At 39.2% G+C, this 23,519-nt stretch overlaps 2 protein-coding genes across 2 annotated transcripts; both read right to left on the reverse strand.

Annotated features, from left to right (window-relative positions):
- Positions 1 to 15,327: 15,327 nt before the first annotated feature.
- Positions 15,328 to 16,708, reverse strand: LOC133816771 (uncharacterized). The gene has a single exon (XM_062249091.1). It carries the CDS (start codon positions 16,627 to 16,629, stop codon positions 15,328 to 15,330), a length of 1,302 nt encoding a protein of 433 aa, XP_062105075.1. The 5' UTR covers positions 16,630 to 16,708.
- A 239-nt stretch (positions 16,709 to 16,947) lies between these two features.
- Positions 16,948 to 18,193, reverse strand: LOC133815647 (glutathione S-transferase T3-like). Its single transcript, XM_062248460.1, has 3 exons — positions 17,898 to 18,193; positions 17,362 to 17,810; positions 16,948 to 16,973 (listed from the first exon to the last, which is right to left on the reverse strand). Exons 1-3 carry the CDS (start codon positions 18,191 to 18,193, stop codon positions 16,948 to 16,950), a joined length of 771 nt encoding a protein of 256 aa, XP_062104444.1.
- Positions 18,194 to 23,519: the final 5,326 nt, after the last annotated feature.

Genomic DNA, 23,519 nt, shown 5'->3' on the forward strand with positions numbered 1-23,519 from the left:
CCAGGTGCCTTCTCCTATAAATATGGGGACCCTGGGAGTTGATAGGGGTTGGAAAAAATAGTCTCTGAAGAGCCATATACTTTGTAAACCAAATACCCAGAATACATCAACAATATTGACTAGTGGAGTAGAAGGATTTTAACCTTTGAACCACTTAAAAACGTATCGTGAGTCACATAGTTCATTCTCTAAGATTTCATATCTGTGACGGTTCTACTTTCAGCACGAATCCCTTTCTCTTCTTCTCTTAATTACCTGTTGGCGAAGAACCGCGTCAACAGTTTGGTGCTTTCATTGAGAGCAAGTTCGATTAGTGCTACCACAAACATCCAACTATGGTGACCACTCGATCCAGGCATGGCAATGAAACAGAACAACATGCTGGGCAGGAGGCCCACCATGTTGCCATCCCTGATGAGCAAATTCCTGAAGTCCAGCAGAGGCCGGGAAAGCAGCCGGCGGGCCAGGACGACACTGGTAGATCAACACCCCGGCCACCTAATCCGAACCCGTGTTATTATACTGCGGTGGAGATGGAGAATGCTCAATTGAGGAGCCAGTTAGCAACAGCCGGTCGGCAAATCCAGGATATTCTGGCCCGACTACCCCCTCTCACAACCAACGTTAGCGTTGGAGAGAGGCAAGGTGAGGCTCCTAAGTCTCGCCGGAGTAATCGGTCCAGACATAGCCGTTCAGATAGGCCTCATGCAGCCAGCTCTGCCCCTTCATCACACCATCAAGAGGCAAACTTCAGGGAAATGCCTGGGGTCAGACAACAGGAATACAGCCGTTCGGTGAGGACGTCAACCCCTAGCTCTCAACCTTCCTCGAGGGCGCCCAGGAGAGCTCGAGAAAACTCCCGAAGGAGATCCGGGGCGGGCCAGCAACGCCAGCCCGTCCCAGAAGACCGTCCTGCGCCTCGTCCAGCTCGCCCTGCGCAGGAGCAGCAAGCTGGCAGGGCCAAAAGGCCCCTGCCAAATTTGATCCGTCCGAACAGAACTAGGATCGCCTCCCCAGTCAGGCATCCTCCTTCTCCAATCAGATACCCATCTCCTCAGCCCTTTCAGGACATCCCAGCCTACGGGAGTAGTAGGAGAGACCTGTCGTCGACTGGGCCTTCCTAGCGCAGCAGGGTGCCAGGGGAAGGATCAGGTCGTAACCGCCAAAGACGCACTCCAAGCCTATCCAGCAGGAGCCACTGGACCGGTAGTCGCCGAAGTGATCTCTCGGGAGGAGACCTGCGTCAGCGACTGAGTTCGGCACAAAGTCACCAGACTACGCAGGGAGGCGACCTCCGAGATTACCTCAACTCTCACAGAGACGATCGAACCGAAGATGGTAGGCAGGCCCGCTCGGCAGGAGTCCGATCTGAAGTACATAACGGAGGGAATGCCCCAAATAACCTGTCTCAAGATAGGAGGGGCAACAACCCACCTAATGTGTACAATGGGTCCGGAGCTGTGGAACAGCCCCGGAATAACCCAGGATCTCAGGACAAAACCCTTGAGCGCCTAACTCAGATGGAGGAGCTGATGAGAAAACTCCTAACAGAAAAAGAAAAAGATGAGCATGACTCTGGCGACGAAATGGAACTCTTCGCCCCCAATATAGCAGCGACGGCCTACCCATCTGGTTTCCGTATGCCCCATTTGTCAAAGTTCAACGGGGACGGGGGCCCGTCGGATCATTTGGGGATGTTCAACACCCTAATGATGGCTCATAACATTGGCCCGGAGCTGCGTTGCTTGATCTTTCCTTCCACACTGATCGGACCTGCCAGGCAGTGGTTCAAGCAAAGTAAAAGACAGTCAATCAGTTCGTGGAAGACTTTTTCAGCTGACTTCAAAAGGGCATTCCGCGCCTCCCAGGCCGCTCGAATCCAGGCAGACTCCCTAGCTAACGTAAGACAGCAGCCCGGTGAGACGCTAAAAGCCTACTTGAGCAGATTCGCGAATGTCGCTGCTCGAGCCCAGGACGCTGACGATAGCTCTAAGCTCATGGCCATGAGAACCAGAATCCTAGTCGAAGGAGACCTGTGGAAAGATATTCAGAGGAAGGGGGTCGGCTCAGTTAACGAATTCCTTAACAGAGCCCAAGAATGGATAAACTTAGAAGAAGCTGAAGCTTCAGCCGCGGGGACCAGCCAGGTTCCCGAGAAGCCCGCTGGGGCAGGGATGGAGATCGCGGTGGCAATCCCCGGCGACGCGCAGAACAACCAGCCCGGCGGTGGCAAAAGAAAGGGAAACGGTGAAAACAGCCAGCACGGTCAAAAGAAGAATAAGTCTGTGGAAAAATTCAAGCCCGTGTTCACAACATATACCGAGCTCACCCAGTCCAGGGAAAATATTTTCCTGGCCAACGCTGCTCGGGTCCCCTGGAAGAGGCCGGAGCCATTGAAGCACCACAAGGGAAAGAGAGATACTTCGAAGTTCTGCCGTTTCCATAACGACATCGGCCACAATACCGACGATTGCAGACATCTAAAAGATGAAATCGAGACTCTCATCCGAGCAGGCCCCTTGGCACAATATTCACGAAACAGGGTCCCAGCGAGTCGACCAACTCCAGAAGTCTCAGCCAATCAGCCCGGGCCTCGGGTAGATTAGGACGTCCCTCCTCCCGTGATCGAGGGAGAGATATCCACCATCTTTGGAGGGCCGCATATGGCTGGCATGAGCAAAGGCGCACAGAAGAGGTATGTGAATGAGTTAAAGGCTCATAACGGAGCGGAGTTCGTCCCGGAACAACGTCAGTCCAAACGGCAACGGTTAGAGAAACAACCGATAACTTTCACGGAGGAAGTCGCAGGCCATGTCCAATTCCCTCATAACGATCCCTTGGTCGTAGCAGTCCAGCTCGCCAACTGGAAAGTAAGGAGAGTGTTGGTGGACAATGGGAGCTCGGTGAACCTCCTATTCCGATCCACCTTAGAAAAGATGGGTCTGACTGTCGCCGAGCTAAAGGCAACCTCGATAATGCTGTATGGCTTTTCGGGAGAAGGATCAGCAACGATAGGGACGATCGAGCTGGTGATCACCCTAGGAGAAGAGTCTCGGACAGTCTCCAAGCTACTTGAGTTCGTGGTCATTGACTGCTCTGCTGCCTACAACGCCATGTTGGGCCGACCTGCGCTCATAGCTTTCGAGGCCATCACTTCCATTCGACACCTTGCCATGAAGTTCCCTACTTCAACAGGAGTCTGTACCATCAAGGGCGATCAACTCGCTGCCAGGGAATGCTACAACATTTCCATGAAGGGAAAGTCTAAACCCGGGCAGCTGGCAATGGCCATTCAGGGCGAGGAGGAATCTCAGGGACCCTTGGCGGCTCCTGAGATAACCTCAAAAGACCGAAGAAGAAAAGATCGCCTTGAGCGAGGACATTGACCCCCGTGTAGGCGAGGACAGGTCCGAGCTCCAGGCTATTGAAGAGCTGGAGGAGGTGAACATTGATAAACAAAACCCATCACGGACGGTTAAGCTTGGGAAGAACCTCTGTGACCAAAGAAAAGCGGAGCTGACTACTTTTCTACAGAAAAACCTGGACGTGTTCGCATGGTCGTACGAGGACATGGTGGGGATTAGTCCGAGTGTCATCATGCATACACTCCACCTGGATAAAAGTGTTCTGGCCAAATCCCAAAAGCAGAGGCGTTTAGGAACGTCCCGAGCCGAAGCCCTTGAAGAAGAAGTGGCCCGGCTCAAAAAGTGTGGCTTTATCCGCGAAGCCAAATTCCCAATTTGGGTCGCTAATCCCGTGCTGGTTCCAAAGCCCAACGGGAAGTGGCGGACCTGTATTGACTTCTCCGACCTGAATAAAGCCTGCCCCAAGGATTGCTTTCCATTGCCAAGGATCGATCAGCTGGTGGATGCCACGGCGGGGCACGAGCTCATGTCCTTCATGGACGCGTACTCAGGCTACAATCAGATCGCGATGAACTCGGCGGACCAGGAGCATACCAGCTTCATGACCCCAACGAATGTCTATTGCTATAAGGTCATGCCATTTGGTCTGAAGAATGTCGGAGCTACCTATCAGAGGCTAGTAAACAGAATGTTCGCGGACCAGATCAGAAAGAACATGGAGGTGTATGTTGATGACATGCTTGTCAAATCAAAGACTGCCGACAACCATGTTCCCGACCTGGAAGAATGCTTTAAAATACTACGAGAGTATGGCATGAGGCTCAATCCTAAAAAATGCATGTTCGGTGTCGCATCAGGGAAATTCCTGGGGTTCATAGTCAATACCCGAGGAATCGAGGCAAACCCCGACAAAATCAGGTCACTGCTCGAGCTTCCTTCCCCCAGGTCGCGGAAAGACGTCCAAGGCCTCACAGGAAGGGTGGCAGCACTCAACCGGTTCATTTCCAAATCAACCGACAAATGTTTGCCCTTCTACAACCTGCTCCGAGGAAACAAGAAATTTGAGTGGACAGTAGAATGCGAAAGCGCATTCCTCGACTTGAAGGCGCATCTGGCTGAACCGCCCGTGCTGTCCAAGCCCAGGGCAGGAGAACCTCTTTTCCTCTACGCGGCCGTCACTGAGGATGCAGCAAGCGCCGTGCTAGTGCGAGAAGAGGACCAAGTTCAAAAGCCAGTCTACTACATCAGCAAGAGACTCCTCGGAGCAAAGTCGCGATACCCACTGATGGAAAAATTGGAGTTTTGCCTAATCACAACCTCGTGAAAGCTCAGACCATATTTCCAGTCCCACTCGGTGCACGTCATGACCGATTAGCCTCTAAGGCAGGTGTTGCAAAAGCCTGAAGCATTGGGACGTTTGCTAAAGTGGGCGATCAAACTCAGTTAGTTCGAGATTTTCTATACTCCACGAACTTCCATAAAAATTCATGCCTTGGCCGATTTCGTGGCGGAGTGCACGGGATTCCAGGAGAATCCATCAGAAGGCTTGCCTTAGTCGCTTCCCCACATTCGTCGTGGAAGATCTTCGTTGATGGTTCATCTAACGAGAACGACTCTGGGGCCGGAATCATCCTAATATCCCCCAAGGGACATAGATTCCACTCAGCGCTTTATTGGCTGGGCTGAGGGTAGCTAGTGAGCTAAAGGCGAGCTCCATCCAGTGCTTCAGTGACTCCCAGCTCGTGGTGAACCAAGTCCTGGGAGAGTATCAGGCGCGAGGCCCCAAGATGGCTGCCTATTTGGCAAAAGTAAAAGACGAACTGACCACATTTGGGCGAGGGTCGATCGAACAGATACCTCGGGAGCAGAACGCCAACGCAGATGCTCTCGCCAAACTCGCCACCTCGGGAGAGGCAGAAACCCTGGGGTTAGGGCCAATAGAATTTTTGGAAAAGCCAAGTATAGAGGAATATCGGGCAGAGATCGAGATGATTGATATTAGGCCGACCTGGATGACTCCCATTCTTGAGTATCTCGCCGAAGGCAGGTTACCCGAAGAGCGTAACGACGCACGACGAGCCCTTTATCAAGCTCCTAGATATACGCTAGTCGAAGGAGTGTTGTACCGACGTGGGCACTCCCTACCTCTCCTTCGGTGCGTTCTTCCAAGTGAAGCGAAGGCCATCCTGCAGGACGTTCACGAAGGATTCTATGGAGACCACACTAGGGGGCAAAGCCTGGCCTTAAAGGTTCTCAGGCAAGGTTACTATTGGCCGACTCTGTCCAAAGACTCAATCTCGTATGTGAAAAGGTGCGACAAGTGTCAGCGATTCACTGTGGTTGCCCGAGCTCCTCCAGTCGAGCTAAAAATGATCTCGGCTCCTTGGCCATTTGCCGTTTGGGGAATAGATTTAGTGGCCGCCTTGCCCACCGGAAAGGGCGGGGTCCGTTACGCCGTGGTAGCCATAGAATACTTCACCAAGTGGGCCGAAGCAGAGCCATTGGCGACAATAACATCGAAGAAAGTACTCGACTTTGTGGTGAAAAGCATCATTTGTCGATTTGGCCTTCATAAGAAGATCGTCTCCGACAACGGCACCCAATTTGACAGCGATCTGTTCACCGAATTTTGTGAAAGGCACGAAATTGTGAAAAGTTTCTCATCCGTGGCCTATCCCCAGGCGAACGGCCAGGTCGAGGTTGTGAACAAAACTCTAAAGACAAGCCTCAAGAAGAGGCTAGACTAGGCAAAAGGGGTCTGGCCAGACCAGCTCCCCCAGGTCCTGTGGGCGTACCGGACCTCGCATCGAACTCCCACGGGTCACACTCCTTTCTCCCTAGCCTTCGGGAGTGAAGCAATCCTCCCCGTGGAGGTTAAGGTTCTGTCGCATAGAGTCCAATCCTACGACCAAGACCGGAACCACGAACTCCTGTGCCATTCCCTAGACCTGATTGATGAAAAGCGGGAGGATTCGCAACTCCAACTCGCCCATTATCAACAAAATATCACTCGCTACTTCAACACCAAGGTCAAAAAACGCGTCTTTAGCGTTGGCGATTTGGTCCTAAGGAGAGTTTTCCTGGCCGAAAAAGATTCCAAAGATGGGGTTTTGGGACCAAACTGGGAAGGACCATACCAGGTCATCGAAGTCATCAAGGAGGGAACTTATAAGTTAGCTTGACTTGATGGAGGGGCGATCCCGCGGACTTGGAATGCCATTCACTTAAAGAAATACTATCAATGATCCACTTGTAAGGCCTGGAGGGCCACTTTCTATGTATAAATAAGAATCGAATGTTTCTTTTTATTTGCAAGTGTGATTTTAAAAGTAACCACGAAAGACCCTTTCCCAGTTACTTGGGGGGCATATGGTACCTGGACATAATCAGGTCTCCTTAACGACTTAGGTGTTGACTCTTATCTATGGGTAAGGGTTAGCGCGAACTAAGTCCTATCCTGGTTTTAACCGGGTCATAAAACTTAGAAGTTAACTTAAATTTATTGATCGTGGTTCTTCTTAAAGAGCTCGGGATATGGATAAAAGTTAACACGAACTAAGTTTTCAAAATAAGTTCCTGGTTTTAACCGGGTCATAAAACTTAGAAGTTAACTTAAATTTATTGATCGTGGTTCTTCTTAAAGAGCTCGGGATATGGATAAAAGTTAACACGAACTAAGTTTTCAAAATAAGTTCCTGGTTTTAACCGGGTCATAAAACTTAGAAGTTAACTTAAATTTATTGATCGTGGTTCTTCTTAAAGAGCTCGGGATATGGATAAAAGTTAACACGAACTAAGTTTTCAAAATAAGTTCCTGGTTTTAACTGGGTCATAAAACTTAGAAGTTAACTTAAATTTATTGATCGTGGTTCTTCTTAAAGAGCTCGGGATATAAATAAAAGTTAACACGAACTAAGTTTTCAAAATAAGTTCCTGGTTTTAACCGGGTCATAAAACTTAGAAGTTAACTTAAGTTTATTGATCGTGGTTCTTCTTAAAGAGCTCGGGATATGGATAAAAGTTAACACGAACTAAGTTTTCAAAATAAGGTCCTGGTTTTAACCGGGTCATAAGACTTGGAAGTTAACTTAAGTTTATTGGTCGTGGCTCTTTCTTAAAGAGCTTGGGATATAAATAACGGTTAGCATGAACTAAGCTTATATAAAATATATATATATAAGTTAAGATTGCCAAGTAAATCGTCTCGAGGTGAAAACATCTCATGAAAAGGTTACAAAGAAAATAAAAATAATTAAAATTGCTCAAAGAGAAGTGCCCTAAGCCCCATCAGCTGGTCCTTTGGAGGTCGCGGTCTCTTCCTGCTCCACCGCGCCAGAGGCCTCCCCAGTCTCCGAGGGCGGTGCCTCTTTGTTTAGGCGGGCTTGGAGCTTCGGCAGCAAAAAAGCCCGGAGGTCCGGCAGCATAAAAGAGAAGTCAGCATCCGGGTTATGGGCCCAGTAGTGATAGAACAGGTCCTGCATTGACTGCTCTGAGATCGCCCGCTCGGCTTCCAAGGCGGCCTCCAGGGCAGTCTGGGCCTCGGTCTTCGCTGCCTCGAGATCTGCTCGCGAAGTGGCAAGGGAGGTTTTAAGTTCTCGGTTCTCGGAGCGGCTCCTCTCTAGCTCGGCCTTCGAAGCCGCCAGCGCATCTTTCGCCGCCTGAGCTTCCTGAAGGGCGGCCTGGCGCTCAGCCTCCATCACCTCGAGCTGAGCCTTGGTCCTAGCGATACCTCGATGAGCGGCAGCAATGCTCTGCAAGAAAGGAAGGATAAGTTGGCTAAGTGGAAAAACAAGGCATTGTGTAAGTGTTACAGCTTTAAAAGAGTGGGGCAGGTTACCGTTAGGGTCATGTCCAACGAAGACTCTATGACTCGGACCGGGCTCGTTGCTTCGATAGCCCGGAGATCCTTCTCTTTGAGCTTGTAGAAGCGGCTAACGGCATAGCTCGCCGACTCATACACCGTCCCCCGGAATGCTTCTGGGATCTTTCCCAGATCCTGGGGGTCGACCGGGATGCGTACGTCCGGAGTCCCGACCTCTAGTACCACGTTCTGGGTGGCTGGTGGAGACCGCTGGGGCGGCGGGGGCATGTGTCCTGCTCGGGCAACAGGGAGGATCGCCCCCTCGATCTGGGATGGCGGGGTCTTTTCCTTCTCCTTAGCCGGGGATTTGGTGGAGGCCCCGGCCGCGCTCTTGGACTCTCGGAGCCTTTTCAACCTTGGCCCTGCTGGGGGATTCCAGCCGAAGACTACACCCCGCAGATTACCCCCGGGCTGAGACATCTCTTCTGCCAAAGACAAAAACATGGTTATTACAAGTTTGCAAACATGCAGAGGTTAAAAGCAAAAAAGTATACGAATATTAAGGGAGCCCTACCCCCCGAGCTGGAAGAGCCTAGGACAATTATCTCACGAACTGGCGCGGATTCTAGGTCCGGTTCTGACTCGGGGCTTGACTCTTCTACATATTGTCTAAGCCCCGGGGCATAGGTACCCCTCTGAAGTGATGGCCATGTGCGTAAGTTGGTCCCATACTCCTCAAAAAGGATCGACCTAAAAGCTAGGGTGTTATCTACTACTATGGTACCCCTAGGCCGGCTCTCTTGGTGATCTAGCACGAGCCGGTCAACACAATGGAGCAGGAGTGTATTCAGGTCCAGGTCCCTCCCGTGACGATGGACGATCTGCCTAGGGTTGAACCTAACCAGCCGGGGGTCTGCAGTGGCCCTATCTACATTCTTAAACAAATAAGGGTTACCTTGACCGGAAGGACCCGCGGCTGCTCTGGTTTGGATCCTCTCCTCATCCATCCCCTGAGCGACCTCCAAGTTCCTCTTTCTATTCCTCACGAGCGGAACTTCAGCTGTTTCGTCCTCCTCGTCCTCCTCTTCCGCGACCTCCTCCACGGTGATAGGTCTGTTTGCGCGAGCTGGGGGCGGCCCCCGGAGCCTCTTCAGGTTCAGAGTCTGATTTGGAAAGATCAGTTTGCAGAACACCATCGTCTCGTCCGTCACGAGCGCGCGGTAGTCCTTTTCACTGGGGGGCAAGCTCGCTAGTGTTTCATATTGACCCCCGAGGATCGCAGACTTCTCGGTCCTCGCGTAGATGGCTGCAAGATTGGGCTAGAATCAGAATGGAGTACGGGGGAGCTAAAATTAAACAAAACTCAAAAGGCGAGCTAGGTTCAGGGTTTACTTACGTACGAGGATGATTGAAGTAGTGGTGCTCATAGTTCCGGAACCCAGTTGACATGAAAAATTGGTCCTTGAAGTCATTTAGATGACTTGGCAGCTCGATGACCGCCGCCGTATTAGGAAAACGGGTTAAATAGTAAAACCCGTCACCTCGCCCCCGCTGATGATGCTCCAAAATATCTTCATTTGAATTTCAAATCTCATATATCTAGAATGTGTAATCTTATAGGTCAAAAATCACTTCGTATACGTCTATTTTTGACTTTGCTTATGAAACAAACTTTTGAAGGCCTTTGAATAAGCATTCCAACGCCACCAAGAACATGTAATTTGGATATGTGAGTTGGGATATGTCAAATTCCAAATATCTAATATTTTTTCAACAAATTAAGTTTGAATTCTCCTTAATCTTCTCCAATCTATTCAAAGAAATATCTTCCATTGTTTTTCTCTTGACTGAAGATATTATTTCAAATAAATTTTGAAATATTTCTCAAATATCCATGTAACATATAACAACCTGAAAAATACCACAACCACACATAAAAAGAACTAAGGCTAAAAAGTAACATAATTATATCCTATTAACAACCACCCCCATTTACAGCACCATGTTCATGCAAATAACAAGAACTACATGCCATTGGCCCCTCAATTCAGTATTCATGTTCCATAGTATGTGCTGCTTCCTGCTTGATTTTTCTAAGAAGCCCTAGTATAACTTGCTTGGCTCTTTCACAAATTTCATGGTTAATCCAGCTGAAATTGCACCCACCATGTAACTAACAATTCAACAACAAAAAAGAAGGAAATTACCCTCAGTTTAAACAAAACAAAATGCACAAAAATAAAAGACAACGAACTTACCCTCAATTTGTAGCAACTTATGAACCTTCTCCAAGGATTAGTATTTGTCCATAAAGTCCTCTCAACCCAAGGTGCCCCACAATCACAAGTGCTCGGAGCCTTTGACCTCACAAAAGTCCTCTTCTTCACTAAGTTGTTGCGAGAATTGTCTTGCTACCAATAGGTACGATGGCTTTGCTGAGATGAAGAGGAATATGCATCTACCATTTCAGGCCTTATCGAGTTCGTTGGAGGGCACCTTTAGTCGTCTTCCACCTTCAGCTCAAACTGGTTTCTCAAATTCTTTGTTAGGCATTCAGGTGTTCGTACGGGTTTTGGGTTTAAAAAGTGTTAATGGGCTATGAGACTTATTTGGGGTATTAGGTATTAATTTGGGTTTTTATTTCATTTAGTATATATTATTATTAATAAAACATATTCATAATTAATTTTAAGTTTTGAAAATGAAATTTGTAATAAATTGGTATTTAAAACTACATTGAATTTGGGATCTCCACGTGTCCACCAATTCCAATTAACGAAACTAGAAGTTACGGAAGTGAGTAAAATGTAACGCTCAGCATTTTTTACGGTAAAATAAAAGATATATAAGTGTATAAAATGAAAAATGTTAAGTATTTATACCACAAATACTCCAAAAAAATATAATAAGGTGTTATTTATTGATACATAGATGTGTTTGTCAACATGCGTTAGGTTAGCTTAGATTATTGGGAACTAAAAAAAATAGTGTTATGTTCAAGGATAATAAAATAAAATTCAAGTCTACTTAAAAAATAAAAGTAAAGTGTACTTATCAAAATTAAATGTACTAATAGTTGATGGTTAATATAGAAATTATTCAAATCTTTTGAACCGAATTACTTGTAATATTTACGTATAATATATAGAATACAAAGTATAATGATTAAAAAAAAATAGAGTGTCCTTATTGAAAGGACCAAAAACATGTACTTTTGAATTGCAAAATTTTATGACTTATACGGAGGAGTACTACATAAAGACCAAAATGGGAACACTAAAGAGAAACATAAAATGTTGAAAAGATTTTTTATTTTTTGCTCTGAAAAAAGGTTCAAAAGTTTAAAAGTGAATATATGCTAGTAGTATTCTTCAATATTATAATCATGACATTTTAGTCACTCAAATTTTCAAAAGTTAATGACTTGTAGTCAACAAAGTCTATCCCACCAAAAATAAATAATATCTTTCTTTGAAAGTGTACTTCCAATTTCTAGGTGACAACTTTGACCTATCTAGAAGAAGAAGAAGAAAACAAATTGCTAAATACTACTTATCGAATCGTACATATGTAGGACTGGTATTTTAGTTTAGTCATTTTCAAAAATAAAAGGAATATATTGAAACAAAATACCAGAAATAGACATAAGCAAGCAAAACTTCGAAGAAAAAACCAAGTATGATAAACAATAGTAAGTAGGGAAAGTTACACTTACACACAAGTTTGGCTTCATAAATGAGAACAAAGTTAACGTACTAACTTTGCCTTACACTTAAAGAGTTGAATGAGCCAATAAGGCCTATTGTGCTGTCAATACTTATAGCTGGTGCTAAGAACATTTTCATTTGATGATATTGCAATGGCTTTATTTGTGGTATTTCTATTTAGGGTAAATACTATTTTGCATCTTATATGTTTTGAAGTTCCTATCATGTGTTTTGTTAAATGACAATTTAAAACTTGTATTTTGCAAAATAGAACAAAATAATACCCTAAACCCAATTTTGATCAAATAATTTTTTAATATGAATAAAATACTCTCATGTTTTTTAATTAATGAATTTATTTAATAATTAAAAATAGATTTTAAAATAAAAAATAAATAAAATTGATTTTAAAATAAAAATATTTTAAAAAAAGAATTTTTTTTCACTTCTCTCTCTTCTTGATTCTGTCTTTAACCCTCTTGTCGTTGTCGATTCTAGAAATCCCAAAGTATTCTTCTTCTTCTTTCATTCTCTTTTTGCAGGTGATTGGCCATTGCTACTGGTTGGGTGCTGGGGTAGAGGGGAAATGCCGGAGGTGGCCAACGAGTGAAGGGAACAAGTGGAGGGGCTTATGAAGCTTCAGGGATCATCTCATTTGTGAGGTGAGTTGGATTCTTCATATTTGAAGCTTCATGAAGAGAGAGGAGGCGAAACTTTTGAGTTCCAGAGCTTCGATTCTTCGGATTTGAAGCTTCATGATGAGAATATAGGGAAGGAAACTTCCATGGTTGCAAATCTGCACGTAGTCACCGGGCTCGCCAAAGAGTAGACTTTTGAGAGCCCTAGAACACCTCAACGCTCTACAAAACTAGCGAAGAGGAAGATTTTATGATTTTGTTTGTATGATTTTTTGTTTGGATCTGATTTGGGTGTGCATAATTTTTGTTTTTAATATTGGGACAAGGCTACGATGGATCTGGGTGTGGAGCGTATCTGGTCGGGGTTTGGGACGAAGGGCGCTGGAGGTGGAGGGGATTTGGGGTCGGGATTGGGGAAATGTAGCAGATCTGCGCCTCCCCAAGCGTACCATGAGCCACGAGCACTTGAAGAAGAAGAGAAGAGAGACGAACAGTAGAAGAGAAGAGAATGACATTCTGAGCCATCACCATTAACAGAGAAGAAGAAGAAGAAGAAGAAGAAGAAGAAGAAGAACACTAGAGAAGAAGACTGGAAGGAAGGGGAAGAGAAGAGAGAGGCGAGAGAAAAGGAAAGGAAAATTAAATACGAGTTTTTTTTTTCTTTTTTATTTTAAAATATATTTTTAATTATTTAATTAATTCATTAATTCAAAAATCTTAGGGTATTTTAGTTATATTGAAAAATTATTTAGGTATCATTTTGTTCAATTTTGCAAAATACAGGGTATAAATTGTTATTTAACAAAATATAGAATCTAAAATTGTATTTACTCTTTTATTTATTATTTTGGAGATTTATAATATTTCTTGTCATATTATTTTATATAAATTATATAATGTTGAATAAATGAGTGTGACAAAATGTCATTTTGTCAATTTGTAACATACAAAGAGAAGTTACAAATTGGTTACTGATCTGTAACTCTCAAAATATCACTATAATCAATATGTAAATGGAGTTATATATTCTTGATTTAATTTTTATGTGCTATAATGTTTTATAGCTGTTAGGGATGCTATTTTGACAGACAATAAGTGTTCGAATGTTACAAAATTGCATGGGAGAAAAGTTGGGACTTTTTGGCCGCTTGTAACCAAAACTGTTACTTGGGGTCACAAATCAGTAACATGACAGTTTTGGTTTTGAAGCATCTTTTTTATGCTTTGAACGTTGTAACTCCCCAAATAACTCCCAAATCATTCCTTAAATTCCATAAACACCTAATTTATCATTGGTAACAGTCAAGGGGTTGGTGGAATTTTAAAATGAAATGGTGATCCAAAACTTCATAAATAGAGATAATTTGGTCACTTGTGAATAGGGTTTTTCCATCCATTTTAGTACTTAGCTGGAAAAAATAAGACTTGATAATTCTAGAGAGCTATTTTCTAAACTTGAGAGTCCCTTGTGCTAAGATAGGGGAAATAAGTTTTTGGACAAAGGTTTCGAACCTTGTTCAAATCTAGTCATCTCTACTACTCTTCACTTAAGTTGTGTGAGTGTAAGAGTGTTCTTCATATTCTTCTATTGTTGTTCTTATTTTATTCTCTTGTTCTTCTTTGTTTTCGTTTATTTTTATTATTATTGTCACTTCTACTTCTTCATGTATCCATTTTATTTGTGTATATTTTGTATTAGAGTTGTAACTTCATTTATCCATCAAATTGTATAATTGTAATATCTTGCTTAAAATTGTATCTTGATTTTATATTGCCATTGAAATATATAATATTCTCTAACACTTATATTTTCGAGGAAATTTTTTCAATAAATTAGATTCACAAAAAATAATTAACTCACTTTTCACTATAAATTAAAGCATTTAGGTCTTTGATATTTATACCATTTTAATTATTTTGGTACTTCGTTCGTGAAATTTTTTTGTTTCTGTATTACTAGAATATGAGTATGTGACTTGTTAGTATTAATATTATAGAGATAATGGGGCTGTCACTTGTTAGTATTAATTAACTCACTTTTCACTATAAATTAAAGCATTTAGGTCTTTGATTTTTATACTATTTTAATTATTTTGATACTTCGTTCGTGAAATTTTTTTGCTTCTGTATTACTGGAATATAAGTATGTGATTTGTTAGTATTAATATTGTGGATAGCTCAAAGAATGGGAGTTGTCTTCTTGGTAGAGATAGTTTTACTTCGTCGGACACTATCTATTATACATAAAACTTGAGCACAATGATTGGCACACATAGACTAGCTCGGGCGAAACCTTTTCGTTAAGGACAACACAGATCAATGAATCAAGAACGGCTAAGGAGAAGAGGAGTTCGAGACTGAGGAGAAAAAGTGAAAAGTCTACTTGAAGCATTCAAAATCATCCTGGCTTCCAAATGAGAACCATCTCAACGATCAGCTAGAAACCGAGTAGATTTACAAAGAAATAACACTCGCCTCAGAGCATCTCCAATGCAAACTACTCCAACATTGCCTAAAATGTCTAAATCAACTAAAAAATATAATTTTTTATTTTCTCTTTCATCCACATCACTTTTGGCAACATATTTCTTAAAAATACTCCAATGCAAGCTACCCTAAAAATTGCCAACCATGGTCCCCACATATTATTATTTAATATATCATTTTATAATTATAAATATTATCATACTAAATTTTTAAAATTCATATATTAATATAAATAAATAGTACATGATATTTAAATTAGACTAAATTTAAAAAAAACTTATAAAATGACATAATCGTAATTAATCAATCTAACATAATTAAAAAAAAAACTAATTAAAATTATTTCCAAATTTTGACCATATGTGTTCCACCAAGTCTGCTTGAAGATTGCGATGAATATTTCTATCACGAATTTCAGCATTTCTTTGCAGCATTGTCGGGAAGTCGGAAATAGGTCCATGCAATACTTCAACTGTTGGGGTGTTTGTAGGGCCGTCATCATAATTAAAATCAACCAAACTCTCATATGCATCTCTTTCATCCTCGACAATAATATTGTGCAATATGATACATGCATACATAATATCTTTGAGAACATCTCTTTGCCAAAAACGTGCAGGTCCTCGTACAATAGCAAAACGAGATTGAAGTACTCCAAATGCTCGCTCAACATCTTTACGTACCGCTTCTTGGCATTGAGCAAATAATTTTCTTTTCTCTCCTTGAGGTAGTGGGATAGTTTTAACAAATGTACCCCACTCTGGATAGATACCATCTGCTAGATAGTACCCCTTGTTGTATTGTGTGCCATTTATTGTAAACTCAACTCTTGGAGCTTGCCCTTGTAAGATTTCAGTGAATAATGGGGATTGATTTAACACGTTCAGATCATTATTGGATCCCGGAACACCAAAAAATGCATGCCATATCCAGAGATCTTGTGATGCAACTGCTTCGAGCATGATTGTTGGCCTGCCGTGATCACCTCGCGTGAATTGTCCTTTCCATGCAACTGGGCAATTTTTCCATTCCCAGTGCATACAATCAATGCTTCCCAACATGCCTGGAAAACCACGCACCTCCCCTATTTGAAGTAAGCGACGAATGTCCCCAGCATTGGGCCGTCTTAAATATTCGGTCCCAAAAATATCATTCACTCCTCGAACGAAATTGACTAGACATTCAATAGCAGTAGTTTCACCAATTCGAACATACTCATCAACATAATCGGCAGGCGCTCCATATGCCAACATTCGCATAGCAGCGGTGCACTTTTGTAATGGCGAAAGCCCCCTTCTACCGACTGCATCAAACCTCGTATGGAAATACTCTGAATGATTTTCTAGAGCTTGCACTATGCGTAGGAATACATGTCTACGCATTCTAAATCTTCTTCGAAATTGATATTCTGTATACACCGGTTCATCAGAAAAGTAGTCATCGAACAAACGTTGGTGTCCTTCTACATGACCTCTATCAATGTGGGCTCTCTTTCTTCCTTGTCTTGTTGAGCTACCTCCATCCATGAGCGCTTTGAAATATTGATCATCATGATCGTCAGTACACTCTGCAATTATGATATCCTCTAGACTCATATTGTCGTATGGATTCAGAGAATTTGGCGAATCCATTGTTGAACTTAGAGTATATGATATTTGGGAATGAAAGATGAATGAAAGAGTAAAATGAAGGATTGAATGGAGAGTTGAGTAAAAGGAATATTGAAATTTGGTATTTATAGACATGGTAGTCGTTTAAATATAGCCGTTAAAATATAGCCGTTGAAATGTAGCCGTTAAAATATAGCCGTTGAAATATAGCCGTTAAAATGTAGCTGTTGAAATATAGCCGTTAAAATATAGTCGTTGAAATATAGCCGTTCAAATGTAGCCGTTAAAATATAGTTGTTGAAATGTAGCCGTTGAAATATAGCCGTTGAAATGTAGCCGTTAAAATATAACCGTTGAAATATAGCCTTTAAAATGTAGCCGTTGAAATATAGCCGTTAAAATATAGCCGTTGAAATATAGCCGTTGAAATATAGCTGTTAAAATATAGCCGTTCAAATGTAGCCGTTCAAATGTAGCCGTTCAAATGTAGCCGTTGAAATGTAGCCGTTGAAATATAGCCGTTGAAATATAGCCGTTAAAATGTAGCCGTTGAAATATAGCCGTTGAAATGTAGCCGTTAAAATATAGCTGTTAAAATATAGCCGTTAAAATGTAGCCGTTAAAATATAGCCTTTGAAATATAGCCGTTAACATAAAGGATAATTTATTTAAATAAAATAAAATACATAATAATGCGGTTGATAAAAATACATAGCAATTACAACTTCAGGATATTATTCTTAATATAAGTACACAAGTTTTCATGATCTTTCTTTTGTTCATGAGTCATATGCGACGTGTCCATGATGAGATAATCCATGTATTTTGTCATCCTATTATCTTCTGCCTCTTTCTCTTTTATCGCCACCAATTTCTCCAATGCAGATGCTTTCCGTTCACTAATCTCTATAAATCTAGCATGTGTGTCTTTTTTTTCCTTCCCTTTTCTCTTTGCTGCCTTTTGGCCAATAGGGCGCACTTCACGTACTTCATCATCACTGATATCTGCATTGGAAGAAGAAGTAAATGCCCCTGTATCTGACACCTTTGTTCTCTTACCACCTTTTGTTTGGTACATTGTATTCCATTTCGGCTCATCCTTTAGCAATCTCCAACAATCCACAAGCAGAAAATTTGAGTTGTTATTTTCAGATTTGTACAATTGATGTGCATTCTCAATAATTTGCTCATCAGACCAACCACTGTGATGTGCTAATTGAACTCATTTATAACATCCATTGAATCGCGCCACCTTTTGATTCATCTTGTTCCAATGGTCTTTGCATTGCCTTCCAGTCCTTGCTTGCTCACCTTTTTGGTTGGTGTTGAAGTAATCTGCGATTCGAGCCCAGAAATGTGTAGAAGTCTGGTCATTCCCCACAATGGCATCCTTAGATGTATTAAGCCATCCACTTATCAGAAGTATAGTGGCTTCCTTGCTCCAGCTGACTTTACATTTATGCCTTGATTCATCTTCATTGTGTAGAACTACATTTTCCAACCCTTCAACACTATGTTCAGGTTGGGTTTCAGAGACAGATGTCGATGATGTTTCACGATTCAAATCAATACTAGACTTTTCCATACTTGGCCTATAATTTCTTGAAACAATTTCGGGTTGGTGTAGGGAAGGCATATGAAATGCATATGGTAGTGAATTTGTTGGTGTGAAGAATGGAGCTTGTTGGGGTGTCTCAATAGAGCCAAAATTTTGGTAAGGGTAAGAGGACATGGGATAATTTTGAGAATTTGGAAAACTTTGGTTAAATTGATAATATTGAAAATTTGGATTTTGAGGATTAATAGAAGGAGTATTTTGAAAATTTTGATTGAAATGAGAATATTGAAAATTTGGATTTTGGGGATTGGTATATGGAGAAAATGATGAATTTTGAAAATTTAGATTTTGGGAGTTGGTATTTGGAGAATTTGGAAAATTTTGAGAATTTTGGGAATCCATTGGTAAAAAAATAAATTTTGTGATATTGATAATTTGGAAGAAAAATGTATGAAATGGTGTGAAAATTGAATGAAATAGATGAGTATTTATAGAAGAATTTTTTTTAATATTACTGTTTTTTACCAACGGATACAATTCTCATATAATATATATATATATATACATATAGTTCAAAAAAAATAATAAAATATAGAGAAGGCACTGTTGCCTCTGAGGCAATGGCTCCTTCCTCATTAGTTGGCAACGCAGGACTCCAATGCTAAGCTATTTTTTTTATATATGGCCTGTCAGAAAAAGTCAACTGACTATGTTTGTGGCAATTGGCATTGTAGTTGGCCTCACGAGCAAAGAACATCCTAGACGAAGTACAACTCATGAAGTGAAAACTCACTAGCCCAAGTCAAAGCTCGAGTGAATCTCACATGAATCAATGCAGTAATTGCTACTTGGGTCTATAAAAGGCTTGACAACTAGTTAATGTTGGGAATCACACCACCGATGTTGTCATGTCAATGAAAGAATTGACCATCTTGGATTTTTAGGACCATTCACTCTCATCTTACTCTATAGATAAAGATAATTTCCCATTGCAAAGGGGACGAGATTTTCTTCTTCCTTTCAAATGATGACATGGGTAAGTCACATCACCATTTAATAGTTGGGTGCTCATAATCGCACCAAAGGAGTGATAGAAGATATTTGTCGGAAAAAAATTTGAGTATTTAAGTGTAACTTTTAATATAATTTCAGTATTTTTGTATCAAATATTCTTAAATAATATTTAAATATTACCGTTTGAAATTAGGCCCAATAATATTTAAGAGATATTTTTTTGCAAAGATATGATAATTTGAATTTTCAGCCTTTTTTTACATTTTGTGTCTTTTAATTATAATTATAAAATTTCTTGTTGCTTTAAGGTCTAATTCCATATTTGTAAGAGAAGTTTCTATAAATATGGGAAAAATAAACATAGCTTTTATATGGGAAACAAATAATTATACAAAATATGATAAGTTTTGAAAAATAAATTGAAAATATGTTAATTCCATAGAATATAAAAAATAGATTACTATAATCATAAATACACAAAACTCTCCATCACGATATCTCTCTATTTCTTTTCTCATTTCATCATCTCTCCTCGCCCATTTGGTTTTCCATCTCAGCTCTCTGTCGGTGATGCTATCTTCGCCCCCGCCCCCACCTCGACGACAACGACGCACCTCCGCCCCTGCCCCTGACGGCGATGTACCTCCACCCCTCTCGTTCTTCTTCTTCTCTAGTTTTATATTTATTATCTTTGTTCTTCTTCTTCTTTTTCACATCTGATTTTGTCATTTTAAATTTGATTTTGCACTTCATATTTAATTTTTTTCCTTCTAAAGTCACGATCTGTTATGATTTTTTGGGTTTTTTTTCCAGATCTGTTTAAGTAACCAGGTACAATGGCGCCTGATTCTTTTTATTCACATATGATTTTTTTTTAAATCTAGCTGTAACTAGTTACAATAACGATTAATTTAGATTTGTTTGTTTAGATCTGATATTGTTTTCACACCATACTAAGTAACCAAGTATCATGGCAATTGGTTTTTTTTTTAGATATGAATTTGTAACCAGTTACGATTATGACAGTTTAACTTTTTTGTTTGTGATCCTATTTGTTTCCAAGTCTGGCAAAGTAACCAGTTACCATCACAACTGTTTTTTTTCATATCTTTTTTGTTTTCCCGACCTAGCTGTAACCAATTACCTTCACGATCAATTTAGTTTATTTTTTTTCATCTCAGTTTTTTTTACCAAATCTCACTAAGTAACCCGTTACAATTTAGTGGATATTTTGATAATTGTATATTACTAAAAATAACAAAATTATTTTTATAGTTGTAACTAGTTACTACACCACTTAAAAAATCAAATTGATTTTTGTTGTTATAACAAGTTACCACACATAACTAAAAAAATTGACAGTGGCACAAGATTACTATCACAAAAAAAAATCAAAATTGTTTTGATAGGGTAACCAGTTACTAGGGATAAAATATTGATTAAAGAAGATAAAAAATGGAAGAAAAGAAGAAGAAATGAGAATAAAAAGTATGGTGATGAAGGTCTCAGATTTTTTTCTTCAATGAATTATGTAAAAAAAAGTATTTTATAAAATATGAATGATGAAACATAATACAAATAGATTAAAATTATAAAAATAATCTCAAAACATATCGAAACTAACTACTAAAAATGTATAAAAGATAAAATATGGTATACAAATATATGGGAAAAAAACTCCCATAAAAATGTAAACAAAAAAAATTTTCATAAAAAACTTAAGGAAAAAAAACTGCCATATTTTTCAAAGTTTAAGAATAAATCTCATATTTGGTGTAACTTCCTCTTAACTATACCGTAAATTTATACACAATTATATCTACTCTCTCATCTCTCCCACGCGAAGGCTACTAATAGAATATTGAATAACTACTTGATTTTTCTCTCTTTAAACACTTTTTTTTATTTATTTTTTACCTTTTTACTATCTTTGATTTTGTTTTTCAAAATTACTACTTAGGTTTTAAAAAATACGGTGTCAAAAAAGCAACTAAAAAATATCAATTGGATAACAACTAGACATCAACCCACTCCATACTAACACATTGAAAAACAACAATTGGACAGCGAACTAGATGTCAATCCACTACATAATAATACGTTTTTTTTTTAATTTTGAAAACAACTAAACACCAATTAGACATCAACTCAAAAACATAACTAATATATGTAATCAACATGAAAACAACTATACATAAACCAAAACAACTTAAAAACAACACAAAAGAAGAAAAACAGGCAAAATCGTAAAAATATAAAAATATTCTTAAAAATGTAAAATTGAAAAAAAAAACTTTGTTAGTTCGTAAAAATGTATTTTTTTAGCGAAATTAAGTGTATTATGTAAATTTCATTTTTTTTAGAAATCTTTTCTTTATCTTCGCGACTTTAAAAGACAATTCTGGCCACACCATTGGTCGTTTGGTGTTACCATCGCAACCTATTTTTCAAGGTGGCCATTTTGATATATGGAAAACGTACGTTTTCTCGTCGTTACCAATATCAAAAGCAATCATTTGGTTGCTTACGATATCAATCAGATACTATTAGTTATCCTTCAACAAAAAACTTTATTTTAGTTAATTTACTCCAAGATTATTTTTAGAATTTGGTTTATTGATTTCTCATGTATGAAAAGTAATTTTGTAGTTGCTTTTGAATTTATTTAAGTAAAAGTATCAAAGAGTCCCTAACAAATGCATTATTTGCTATGATTTCAAAGTAACTTGTTAGTTTCTTTTTTGCTTGTAAGATTGTTTTTGAATTTTGTTGATTGGTATCTTTTTTGCTGTAGAAACTTCTTTCGGTGACATCGTCGGTTGTTTGTGCTCAAAAGCTGTACCATCGCAATCTACTCTTTGGGGGGATTATTTAGATATATGGCAAGCATGAGTTTTTTGTCATCACCAGAGAAGATGGTTGGGGGATAGGTCCTTTTTTGTTGTATTTCAAAAGTTACCAAAAAATGTATTCTTATTTTACATTTAAAACATACCTCGTGTTATTCTAAACAACTTTGAAGCTATTTTATAAACATTTCAAGTAACTTTTTTAAAATAAACTCTTTAGGATATGGCTTGGTAACTTTTAAATAGAACATAATAAGATTTTTTTTGGTAGCTCACTAAGTTGGTTGCTTTAAATTTGTGTCATACCCAAAAATTTAGTCATATATTAAAAGGTAACCAATTGGTATCTTAAATGAAGCAACAAAAATGTAGCTTTTAAAAATAACTATGTAATATGCTAAGACCTTATTTGGCATGACTTTGAAAAAGTTTTTGAAGTCTTACCGTTACTTTTAAGTGTGTTTGGATGAAATATAAAAATAGTTTTATTTTTTATTTTAGAATGACTTTTTAGAGAGGCAATGATTCACCAGCCTCTCCGGGAATGACTTCTAAAAAAACACGAGAAATTATTTTCTTGTTTTAATAAATATTTCATAATATCTAATTTACCATTTTTATATAATAGAAAAAAAATTATCCTAAATTATGCACATAACGATTTTAGAATACATTTTTCTTTTCTTAAAAAATATTCCATCTTACGTATTTCTCAACAACAAAAAAAAATGTACGATTTCTTCAATTTTTCTTATCTTTTCCTAGTTATTGTTTTATACATAGAATCTAATTCTCTAAATGCATTCAAATTTTTATATTTGAATATTCAATTTATGATTTTAGTTTTAAATTTTTTATCTTTTTTTGTTGATTACAATAAGATTTTTCTTACTATTTGAAAAAAAAAACTGACTTTTTTATTTACTAATTCATATTTAAGTATGCAATCCAAATTTATTTATTTATTTTCAAACTAGTTTTTATTAAAATTATACACAATGTTTACAATTTTAAACTAAGAAAACGTGTATTGGATGTTGCTTCTACCTAGTATATATATAGATAAGGAAAAAAACTAAGTTATTTAATTATAAAATTTATAATAGAAGTAAATTAATTTTAATAATAATAGCTATATAATAATAATTTAATTATTTAAACATAAATAATTTTAAGAAAATATATCTAAACAACATATATAGTTTAAATTTGAATTCAAAATTGATTTTGATATTTAATTACGATAATTGTTTAATATTAACTAATAATCTTAAATTTAAAAAAAATAAAAAAAAATGTGAAAAACTGAGAAAATAGAAAGAGTGCTTTGAAACAATTTTAGAGTGTCACATCACCTATTTGGAGCTCTCCTTTATATAAATATATAGATAAGGTCAGACATAAAACACATATTATTATTATTATAAATATTTATTTATGGATAAATTTGATATATATTTTATAAGAGCTTTTATACTGTACATACCAAA

The sequence above is a fragment of the Humulus lupulus genome, chromosome 2 (assembly GCF_963169125.1).
Source record: "Humulus lupulus chromosome 2, drHumLupu1.1, whole genome shotgun sequence".
NCBI lineage: Eukaryota > Viridiplantae > Streptophyta > Magnoliopsida > Rosales > Cannabaceae > Humulus > Humulus lupulus.

Excerpts from the sequence above, each read along its gene's own strand:
- LOC133816771 (XM_062249091.1), bottom strand. The coding sequence starts at position 16,629 with ATGGATTCGCCAAATTCTCTGAATCCATACGACAATATGAGTCTAGAG.
- LOC133815647 (XM_062248460.1), bottom strand. The coding sequence starts at position 18,193 with ATGGAAAAGTCTAGTATTGATTTGAATCGTGAAACATCATCGACATCT. Across the intron at positions 17,811-17,897 it reads GAGCAAGCAAGGACTGGAAG|TGGTTGGTCTGATGAGCAAA; the intron begins GCAATGCAAAGA and ends AGCACATCACAG. Across the intron at positions 16,974-17,361 it reads GAAAGATCATGAAAACTTGT|GCTATATTTCAACGGTTATA; the intron begins GTACTTATATTA and ends TACATTTTAAAG.